This window comes from Salvelinus sp. IW2-2015, unplaced genomic scaffold (assembly GCF_002910315.2).
Source record: "Salvelinus sp. IW2-2015 unplaced genomic scaffold, ASM291031v2 Un_scaffold1771, whole genome shotgun sequence".
Lineage (NCBI taxonomy): Eukaryota > Metazoa > Chordata > Actinopteri > Salmoniformes > Salmonidae > Salvelinus > Salvelinus sp. IW2-2015.
The window spans coordinates 109,211-121,396 of NW_019943148.1; the positions used below are offsets into that span (position 1 = coordinate 109,211).

The 12,186-nt window shown below is 42.5% G+C and overlaps 1 protein-coding gene across 1 annotated transcript in view; it reads left to right on the forward strand.

Annotated features, from left to right (window-relative positions):
* Window positions 1–3,966: 3,966 nt before the first annotated feature.
* The window catches only part of LOC112071922 (receptor-type tyrosine-protein phosphatase U-like), a 66,513-nt gene continuing 58,293 nt past the window's right edge, over window positions 3,967–12,186 (forward strand). The window contains exon 1 of the mRNA XM_024139339.1: window positions 3,967–4,138. Coding sequence (XP_023995107.1) covers window positions 3,967–4,138 — 172 coding nt within the window. The remainder of the gene's footprint in view (window positions 4,139–12,186) is intronic.

The following is a 12,186-nucleotide window of genomic DNA, read 5'->3' on the forward strand; positions in this document are numbered from 1 at the left end:
AGCTTTACATGTTCATGATTGGACGCATCAATGGACAGGGATACAAATTCAACCTGGTCAAGGTCCTGTGTTACCAAAGTAGTTGCCCATGGTTCTAACACGTTACTCACTGTGGCGTCACATTTTGTCCTAGCACATGTAAACTTCAGCTCATAAAGCTTCCGTGTCAGTTGTGCTGTGCAGTCCATAGATCTGTAAATATGATCTGTAAATATGATTGTGTCGCATAGTGTGGTATGCAAAGACACCCTACTGCACAGCTAAATCATATTCTTCTTGGGAAGGCTCTACCTTCTTGAAGAATGTGGTGACAGAGGGCATACCAACACGGGCAATCAGAGAGGCTTTATGCTTTTTCGTCTGCTGATGTTCTATCACTGCCGTTCTTCTCCGGCTGCCAATTGAAAAAGAGGAATTACAAAGGGTGCAGTTAACCATTCTATCGTCTTGACCTGAGCGTATAAATGGAAATTCTCTCATCATATTGTCATTAAAATGGCATTACCGTTTCTTGGAAAGAGCCATTGTACCTCCTCTGTCTGCTCTTCTTCACTCTCCTTGTGTCACTCTTCTTACTCTCAACTTTTTCTTCTCCTCCAATCGTCTTCCTGATCTTTCTTCCTTTCCTTCTCTTTACCTTTCCACCTCACTCTTCCACACTCCTCGCTTCACTCTTTTTACTCCCTTCATTTTCCCTTCTTCTTCTCCAATATTTAATAATAAATAGTACACTATTAGATAAAATACTTTGGTTAACAGATTCCCATTGCTTGCCTCATTTTTGTCTTTTATCTCAAAAGCATTGTTTGGAATAATAAATTGGCAGGCTAATCATATCTTTACCTTTCCTCCTCTATCTCACTCTTCTTCCTATCCAGTCTTCCTCCTCTTCACTCTAACAGAAAACATTATGCTAATGTTATCAATGAAAATTTTGAAATATATTTTCACACTACTTATAATGCCAAACCATTAACATTGTAATCTACATATAAATATTCTCATAATTGTGCATTCATTTAATATAATCATATTTTCAAAATAGCCCGTCCACTGCATGTTTACATGTGAACGTTTTTTAACCTAGTTACCATGACAGTAGCTGGCTAACCGAGCTAGATAACTTAGTCGACATAGCTAACGTTAGCTACCATAACCTATTTAAAACCTTATAAAGCAGAGCATCTATCTATATAATAAGTTGTGACATAACATCATTAGCTAGTATCTCAAACGAGTGTAACTTACCTGGCTTGAAAATACGTTTGTGGTGATGTTATGGATTCACTTGACACTTGCTAGCTTCTGGCCGGGTTTTCCACAGCAGTTTTCTCTAAAACTAGCGCGAGCAAGTAGTTAGAAGAAGAAGAAGAGTGAATGAAGCTGATATAGCTAGCAGCCCCCTCTGCTGGACAAAACAAGCACAACGCGATTGAGACGTCAACCGGTAGACTCTGCTGCCCGGTCTTTCTTGCCACGGAAAATATTATTTCACTTTGCAGTCTGTTTTTAACGCACAGTTAAAAACGGGGACATTTACGGGGACAGCTCCAGCCGGGGACAGGCCACTAAAAACGGGGACTGTCCCCGGAAAATGTGGACGTCTGATCACCCTAAGTAGTAGCCTAAACAGCTGTGTGAATGGAATATGAATGACAGTCATCCAATATGCTGTAATAGAAGGCCAAAACGTTTCCTCATCTTATACGGCACTGACCACCACTGCTGTGCACAATATGTCATGTTATGTATTGTCCGTTATTTGGGCATAGTAGATATGCAGCATTTAGCGATTGTGTTTCATGTAGGACCATTGTGTTCTCGGTTATTATGTAGCTGCTGGCTTTAAAGCCTGTGGTTGATATGATTAGAGCTGAGAGAGGGTACTATGAATTGGGATGATGAGCTTGACAGGGTGGTAAAGGTCACCTTCACTCACTGTCTGGCTGAGAGCCCCCCCATGCACACACGCACCCTCCCCGCCATCCCCATCAGCTGTGATGGTGCCACGACCTCCCTACTCTGGCACCACCGCCACCGCCTGTCATCTCAGCCCTATTTCAGTGACCTGTAGCTGGCCTGCTATTTTCACACCACAGGGCTAATGGGGCCAAATGACCATGGCTCTTTCCCAAATGGCATCCTATTCCCTATGAGCCCTGGTCAAAAGTAGTGCACTATATAGGGTGCCATTTGGGATGCAACCCATTGATTCCCCAGGGGGAAATGAACAGGAGGACAAAAGAGTTACAGCCAGACCTGGTCATGGGGCTCCTACACTCAGCCAGACCCTGTCGCCATGCTGCAATACCACCTAGACTACCACTATTACATGTTATTTGAACAGAAAATATGGCTTTTAGCTGGTCGAAGTCTACAGTTTTTTGATGTAGGCATTTAATAGTCTGCCTGTGATGATGTCATGTGAGTGCCCATAGTGGCAGTGCTGCTGTTGTCCCTCTAATAGAGCTCATTATTCATTGTGTCTTTGAGAACAATTTTCTCTTACACTTCCCAAAGAAAACAGTAAAGCTACGAGGTATGGATTTTCTTTGTCATTTCATTGATCCCCTCAAAAAAGTGGTACCAAAACAAAAACAAACTCAGAAATGTTCCTTTTTTCAGTTATTTACTGTATGTACACTACATGGCCAAAAGTATGTGGACACCTGCTTGACGAACATCTCATTCCATTATCATGGGCATTCATATGGAGTTGGTCCCCCCTTTGCTGCGATAACAGCCTTCACTCTTCTTCTGGGAAGGCTTTCTGCTAGATGTTGGAACATTGCTGTGGGGACTTGCTTCCATTCAGCCACAAGAACATTACTGATGTTGGGTGATTAGGCCTGGCTCGCAGTCGGCGTTCCAATTCCTCCCAAAGGTGTACGATGGGGTTGAGGTCAGGGCTCTGTGCAGGCCAGCCAAGTTCTTCCACACTGATCTCAACAAATAATTTCTGTTTGGACCTCACTTTGTGCACAGGGGCCTTGTCATCCCCAAACTGTTGCTACAAAGTTGGAAGCACAGAGTCATCTAGAATCTCATTGTATGCTGTGGCGTTAAGAATTCCCTTCACTGGAACTAGAGCCTAGCCCGAACCATGAAAAACAGCCCCAGACCATTATTCCTTCTCCACCAAAATGTACAGTTGGCACTAGGCATTGGGGCAGGTAGCCAGATTAGTCCGTCAGACTGCCTGATGGTAAAGCGTGATTCATCACTCCAGAGAACGCGTGTCCACTGCTCCAGAGTCCACTCCAGCCAGCGCTTGGCATTGCGCATGGTGATCTTAGGCTTGTTTGCGGCTGCTCTGCCATGGTAACCCATTTTATTTTATTTTTATTTTTTTATTTCACCTTTATTTAACCAGGTAGGCTAGTTGAGAACAAGTTCTCATTTGCAACTGCGACCTGGCCAAGATAAAGCATAGCAGTGTGAACAGACAACAACACAGAGTTACACATGGAGTAAACAATAAACAAGTCAATAACATGGTAGAAAAAAGAGAATCTGAAGCTCCCGACTAACAGTTCTTGTTCTAACGTTGCTTCCAGAGGCAGTTTGGGACTTGGGAGTGAGTGTTGCAACCGAGGATTTGTATGCCCTACGCACTTCAGCACTTGGCGGTCCCGTTCTGGGATCTTGTATGGTCTACCACTTCGCGGCTGAGCCGTTGTTTCCACTTCACAATAACAGCACTTACAGTTGACCGGGGCAGCTCTTCAGTAATGCCAATGTTTGTCTATGGAGATTGAATGGCTGTGTGCTCGATTTTATACACCTTTCAGCAGCGGGTGGGGCTGAAATAGCCGAATGCACAAATTTGAAGGGGTGTCCACATACTTTTGTATATAGAGTGTATATTCTTCTAGCTTGAATAGCAGGACAATATACTTTGACCCACAAAGACTGTTTGAGTTTTAAGTTGGTTGAACGCAATGGTAAATTATTTCTCCACTATTGATGCCTTCTATCACCACTTCCCCTCTCTTTCTTTCCCCTACAGCTGGCTGTACCTTTGACGAGGACTCCGACCCTGGGCTGTGTGAGTACAAGCAGGGACAGGAGGACGACTTTGACTGGCAGCTGATGAGGACATACAACTGGCCACACACCTCCCCAGACCTGCTGCGAGGTAAATCTCAACGCTGTTCCAATGTGGTTTATAAGCTTAGGTCTTCATCTTCATATATTTCTGATTAATTTAATTCTGATGTACTTTTTAGCAAAGGATCCCAGAAACTCGATCCCCTTGTCCAAATGCACACTTCACAGTGCCACAGCCATACTCTTTGTTATGGATTATTGTGACAGTTGGACTATGTTGTTTGAGCCTAGGGCTGTGGCGGTCATGACATTTTGTCAGCTGGTTATTGTCATGCAAAAGGCTGCCGGTCTCATGGTAAATGACTATTAACATAAACAACTTCAGCATCTCCAGGCCACGTATACAAGCTGCTGATGTGCCTTTGGAACATCTACATTTAAAAGTCTAATAAATCAATCTGATATACACCATCACAATAAATACATGATTTATTTTAGTCATGACAGGAAAAGGAGCAACACCATTAAAAGTCAGGTCTAAAGTAACGAATGATTAAGTGCGCATATAAAGTGGCTATGTTGAGCGTAAAAGTGATCATTTGAAACAGGTCCTAAAAGCTAGATTTAGAGTTATTTGGCAGCTTTAGTTGTGAACGATACAAAACATTAGAATGTCTTAGAAATCTAAATATGGGCTGCATGGTGCAACTATTGGCTACTGTTGTGCTCTGTTCCTTGCCTCAGGCTGCACAGCTGTTCTCTCATCAAGTGATCCTATTTTCACCCATCAGACTATTCTCAATGTAATCTTGTCTTTACTAATATATCAAATTCATTTTAGAATGGCCCATTATCAAATGGGCAGGAACAGGAGTAGAGGAAAAAATACATACTCGAATAGCGAATGGAAGCTGCTCACTTTCCTGAAGTCCTTTTTTCAATTATGCTAGATAGGCTACTTGGGTTTTACAGCAGAGCTGTGCTTAATATGAGCAGCTACTGAAATAAATATAACAACACTTATTTCACTTCATGCATCAAGCACTGTTTGAGGAACTGCTCGATAGGTGGAATTCCGCAAAAACTGTATGGCATGGGCTCGCCAACCTTGTTCCTCCACCTACCCAGTGCTTCATTTGGGTGAAATCTGTTAGGGAAAATCCATAGTAACATGTTTTCGCAACAAAATATATTTCACTAAACTGTTGTCAGCCTGTCTGTGCGCTCAAGAACTGAATAAAGGAAAGGTAATGTGTCAGCCTATTAATGCCCAATTACTAGACTATTCAAAATCATATACAAATTCACTATAATTGTAAGCTAACTGTAAGCCGCCCTGCACAATCAATGAACCAACAGCATCACTTACACTTGTGGATATACATTTTGGAGCATAATATCATTCTATTTTTATTTTTATTTCACCTTTATTTAACCAGGTAGTCCAGTTGAGAACAAGTTCTCATTTACAACTGCGACCTGGCCAAGATAAAGCAAAGCAGTGCGACAAAAACAACAACACAGAGTTACACATAAACAAACGTACAATCAATAACACAATAGAAAATCTATGTACAGTGTGTGCAAATGTAGAAGAGTAGGGAGGTAGGGCAATAAATAGTCCATAGAGGCAAAATAATTACAATTTAGCATTAACACTGGAGTGATAGATGTGCAGATGATGATGTGCAAGTAGAGATACTGGGGTGCAAAAAAGCAAGAGGATAAGTAACAATATGGGGATGAGGTAGTTGGGTGTGCTATTTACAGATTGGCTGTGTACAGGTACAGTGATCGGTAAGCTGCTCTGACAGCTGATGCTTAAAGTTAGAGAAGGAGATATAAGACTTCAACTTCAGTGATTTTTGCAATTCATTCCAGTCATTGGCAGCAGAGAACTGGAAGGAAAGGCGGCCAAAGGTAGTGTTGGCTTTGGGGATGACCAGTGAAATATACTTGCTGGAGCGCGTGCTACGGGTGGGTGTTGCTATGGTACCAGTGAGCTGAGATTAAGCGGGGCTTTTCCTAGCAGAGACTTATAGATGACCTGGAGCCAGTGGGATTGGTGACGAATATGTAGTGAGGGCCAGCCAACGAGAGCATACAGGTCGCAGTGGTGGGTAGTATATGGGGATTTGGTGACAAAACGGATGGCACTGTGATAGACTACATCCAGTTTGCTGAGTAGAGTGTTGGAGGCTATTTTGTAAATGACATCGCCAAAGTCAAGGATCAGTAGGATAGTCAGTTTTACGAGGGTATGTTGGGCAGCATGAGTGAAGGAGGCTTTGTTGCAAAATAGGAAGCCGATTCTCGATTTAATTTTGTATTGGAGATGCTTAATGTGAGTCTGGAAGGAGAGTTTACAGTCTAAGCAGACACCTAGGTATTTGTAGTTGTCAACATATTCTAAGTAAGAACCGTCCAGAGTAGTGATGCTAGTCGGGCGGGTGGGTGCGGCCAGCAATCGGTTGAAGGGCATGCACTTAGTTTTACTAGCATTTAAAAGCAGTTAGAGGCCACGGAAGGATTGTTGTATGGCATTGAAGCTTGTTTGGAGGTTTGTTAGCACAGTGTCGAAAGAAGGGCCAGATGTATACAGAATGGCGTCGTCTGCGTAAAGGTGGATCAGAGAATCACCAGCAGCAAGAGCGACATCATTGATATTTACAGAGAAAAGAGTCGGCCCGAGAATTGAACCCTGTGGCACCCCCACAGAGACTTCCAGAGGTACTGACAACAAGCCCTCCAACAGGCCCTCCGTAATCCAGTCCATCCAGTATGCATAATAATACAGTCCACACTCAAAGGGGATTACACGCATTTGTTAACATTTTGAGTATAGGCTAATTTTGTTTCAGGCTTGGATTGTTTAAGGCTTTGATTGAGCCTAATTTAGTTTGCTAGCTAGGTTTTGAAACAGGAGGGAAATAGAACTGTTGATTTGAGCCTACTGTAGGTAAGTATGCTATCTGGTTTACTATTTGGTATTACATGTAGCTGTTAGTATGCTATCTGTTGTACTGTTGATTAGAGCCTAAGTTAGTATGATAGATGTTGTTCTGTTGATTAGAGCCTAAGTTAGTATGATAGATGTTGTACTGTTAATTTGAGCGTACGTTAGTATGATAGATGTTGTACTGTTAATTTGAGCGTACGTTAGTATGCTAGCTAGGTTTTGAAACAACAGGGGGTTCGTGCCACCTTAATTGGAGAGGACGGGCTCATAGTAATGGCTGGAAGGGAATAAATGGAATGGTATCAGACGGATCAACCACATAATTTCCATGGGATCTATGGAATGGTATCAAATACATCAACAACATGTTTTCCATGTGTTTGATACCATTCTAGTCACTCCATTCCAGCAATTATTATGAGCTGTTCTCCCCTCAGCAGCCTGCTGTGTTTGAATCAGGAAAACAGGAAAACAGGCCCAACATTTCCATTAGCTCAGAGTCTGTTTCCATCATCCCCACACCGCCAGGTGGTCTCTCTGCATGTGATCTATCGCTGTGAGTTAGTCATGCTTCAACAGGGGGGCCAAGCCTCATTCCACACACACACACGCACACACACACACACACACACACACGTTTGTTTTACTATCTTGTGGGGACCAAAGAACTGATTCCCATTCAAAATCCTATTTTCCCTAAACCTTAACCGTAACCCTAACCTTAACTCCAAACCCTAAATCTAAACCTAACTCCTACACCCAACCCCAACCCTAATTCTAACACAAACCCTAATTATAACCATAAACCAAACCAAACCCCTAAGCCTAAAATAGCCTTTTTCGTTGTACAGACTGGTGAAACATCCCCACTTGTCCGTGGACTTCTTGTCCCCAAAAGGATTGTAAAACCAAACACACACACACACACGCACGCACGCTCTGGGGCCCTTACCTTATTACGTGCACATATTTGTTGCGAACATACAATATGCATGTTTATTTAAAGCTTCCTGCCACTGTAGCGGGAAATGGTGTATGAGCTTCTCCATGCCTCAGAGAAACTGTCCATGTGCGTGCTCCACATGTTATAATGGGATAGTTGTTTGTGTGTCGACGTAGGAAATGGGCCCTGCTGCATAATGCATCTGCTGTGTTATTAAACACTGTTTCCGCTGTTTTGGGCACATACACACACCTCTCTCTGCTCCGGAGGCAGAACGGGTTTCGTTAACAAAATCCCTCCGTAGGATTGGCTGATTGGACATGGGTCACCGCTGATTGGGTCACAGTGCTGATTACACTTCCTGGTCTTCCTCAGGGGCCAGTACTAGTAAAAACAGAAACATTTTTACGTTCCTTTTTTATCTAATTTGTATTATTTTCATCTGTTAGAGGTCTTCCGATGGGTTAAATGTGGAATTGAAGTGGAGTGTGTGCGTGTGTGTCTTTAAAACGTTGAAGTGGGCTGCTTCATGTTATGTCTTTGTTCATCATCACAGACACTTTCTCTCTCTGGGATGAGAAATAAAGACTATATGAAATGAACTACTCTGTTGAGGGTTCTCCATGCTAAGTACCTATTGTGGGGGCTACTTGAGGCAGCAGCTAACAATCCACAGCGCACAGGCTAAGATCACTTGATAGACAGACGACATTTTAGGCAATTATTCAAGCTGCTTTGTGAGAGTGTATTTATTTATACATTTTATATGTAACAGTTGGTATCCATTTCTGAATTTAAAAAGATATGTATGTCATTCATTGTGGCCTTTTACTGGCATTAAAATAACACAAATTATCAAGTGATATTTTTTATGTTTTCTCTGTGAGAAAATTCAACCCATTCGTGGTTGGTGTCTTTCATGAAAAGATCAAAATAGTATTTCTTTTCAAATATATCAACATATCAACACTGCATCTATAGCCTTAACCATTGGGGATGTAGTTTTTATGGTACTGTAAATGCTACAGCACATCTCTAACCCAAGAACTTTCCAAGGGTTTGAATTCCTCCAGAGCCGCTTATTAAAGAGACTCTTATTGAGACAACAGCTTAGTTTATCTACCGGACACTGCTGCAGATGAATAATATAGATCACAGACCCAGAGACCACCAGCACACCAATGATGTGGAAACACTGCAGATATGGAGAGGGAGGGAGAGAGAGAATGAGAGGGAGAGAGCAAATGAGAGGGAGATAGAGAGAGAACGAGGGGGTGGTAGAGAGAGAGAAGGGCGGGAGAGAGAGAAGGGCGGGAATGAGAAAAGGGGTGGGAGAGAGAGAAAAGGGTGAGAGAGAGAGAGAAAAGGGTGAGAGAGAGAGAAAAGAGGGAGGGAGGGAGGGAGAGAGGAAGCAAGACTATAGTTGAGGAGTATAGGGGACATTACTGTCCCCTCCATACCACTCTTCAGAGGCGTCATACCCATTAAAACTGAGGATTTCTGCATCAATTGTTTGGATAAAAATATACAACATAATGTATACTGAGCAAAAAATATAAACGCAACATGCAACAATTTCAATGATTTTACTGAGTTACTGTTCATATAAGGAAATCAGTCAATTGAAATAAGTTAATTAGGCCCTAATCTATGGATTTCACATTACTGGGCAGGGGCGCAGCCGTGGGCCTGCGAGGGCATAAGCCCACCCACATGGGAGCCAGGCCCAGCCAATCAGAATTCATTTTTTCTCCACAAAGGGCTTTATTACAGACAGAAATACTCCTCAGTTTCATCAGCTGTCTGCGTGACTGGTCTCAGACGATCCCGCATGGGAAGAAGCCGGATGTGGAGGTCCTGGGCTGGCTTGGTTACTGGCTTGGTTTGTACAGTGCGTGAGTGCAGAGTTGGATGGTGAGGCGTGCATTGCATGACGTGCAATTTTGTGCTGTTTTTATCAGAATAAATCTCCATGACTGGTGCTACAAGTGGGAGTTTGTGTCGATGATTGATTTTACACAATGCAAGAAGAGTACTGTTACACGGACACCTTAAGCTGTGTGTGTGTGTCTGTCGTGCTGCAGAAGTCACTGCAGCCCTTGTTCAACATGCACTCTACTCACTACTCAACAAAGTGGTGGTGAGGGGCTGGCGAGGATCTTTGTCAAGAACATTCCTCTGTGTTCAAACGAAACGCGACACTGATCTCTCAGCAGCACGGGGCGACATTACCCGGGCTTTCTCCCCCATCCTCCCCTTCTCTTCCCGCCCCTCCGTAGCAGCAGACTGAAGACAGGACGTTCCATGCACTTCACCGGCTTTGATGATCACTGACTTCAGAGTACAAAAACTACCTAGAGGTAGCAGAATGGCTCTCTGCATTTAAATGGCACATTACCAGAGTGCTATTACTCCCTGTTTGAACATAACATGACTCCTTGCCTCATTTGTATCCCCGTGTTCCACGGCTAGGTCGTCTTTGAAGTATAGGTGTAGTAAAGTTTGTCCCAAATGTCACCCTATTCCCTATATAGTGCACTCCTTTTGATCAGAGCCCTATGAGTAGTGCACATCAAAGGGAATCAGTTGCCATTTGGGACACAAGCTCAGACAAGCGTGTTCAGATGTTTTTTTCATTGCCTAGTACTCTAAAGGCATCTCCTGCTTTGCTTTGTGTTGTTGTGGGACGTTTAATGAGTAAATGTACCAATCCTAATAGGGTCTTAATTTACTCTAATAACAGGATTTAATGAGCAGTATTAGGATGTTAAGGAACATTTTATGTTTTTTCTGCTTGACAATTTATTTTTATGTTTAGTGCCCACACTGGCTGCAGAGGATATATTTTTTAATTAGGCTATTACTTGTTATTTCCATGTTTTCCCCTTGTATAGCATGTAGCGCCCAAAACTGCTGGCAAAATATTATGCGGTAAAAAATTATAATATTGCGTAGTCAATTACATCCAACCTGTTTGAGTAGAATAATTCTCTTTTTGTTTTCAGAGGATGTGGAAGAGTTTTACTGGTCAGTCTGATCAGAATCTTCTGAGAGGGTTGGAGGAGGAGAGGATTTTTCACATAAGACAGTGTTTTACTCTCTGGGGAGAGTCGAGGGTGGGCGAAGACATTTACCTTGTGTCTGTGGTCTCTGTATATCTGGACTGCTTCAGTAAGTCCTAATTAAACTAGGACCAGAGCATGAACTGAAGAAGGGAAGAAATGGAAATGAAAAAGATAAAAAAGAGAGGGAGGAGAGGACAACACGGAGGGGACGTGTGCAAAGAGACTAGGGAACTAGACATAGTGCAAACACTTTTGGAGATTGGAGACAGATTGAGAGATAGATATGGCTGGGGAGTTGAGACCTCTTCCTGTTAGAAATTTAAGAGAAGTTGTCATGTGGAACTCAAAAGAAGACTCAATTCTAAACCGTCAAAAGCACATTGAATGATAAACACTGGAAACAAATAACTGAAATGGTCAGTGTTCATCAGGGGAAAGAAGATTACAAAATAAACGGTAATGTTAGTTAGGATTTTTATTATTGAATTTAGTATCTATTTTTAAGGATTGTCTAAATGTAGCTGGGCATTCTGCATAATTCAGTCTTGTCGACTGTGAGCATGAATTAAATAAATCAAATCAAAAGAACAAAGCCAGTACCCCCAAACTTTCACCTCTCCCAGTCTCTCTAGGATAATCTGAAATTGGACCTGAACCATGAAAATTCTCAATTGTTCCTTATTTGACAAGTTCATAAAAATTCAGTTTCATGCCCAATGAACACAACCCAGAAATGGCACCGAACCAGGCCCATTCTCCTATTACAAAAGGGGAACAAAGAATCTGTTCTGTTCAATCATTTACCTGTCTCCTCCTGCAATACTACGGATGGCACAGCATAGGATGATTGGCTTATGTGGAGGACACAGCAGGAGTTGATTGGTTTATTGTCCTGCTGAGCTCAGTGATTACCACTGGAGACTGACTCTGATTCTGTATTGCGTCTGAAGAACAGAACACATTCTCGCCATTCATTGGAACCAGATCATTCAATATGCAGAATGTGAATGCGTTGTAATATACTGCTTCAGTCTGCTTTGGATCAAGTTGAAACATGACCGAAAACGGACTCTAAGAAAATGAACCACCTTGTTTTCTTCTTCTCTGCTGCGGCATTTACAGCCTAAGCAGGAGGACCAACCAAAGGAGTCAACAGAGAGACTCTTTCA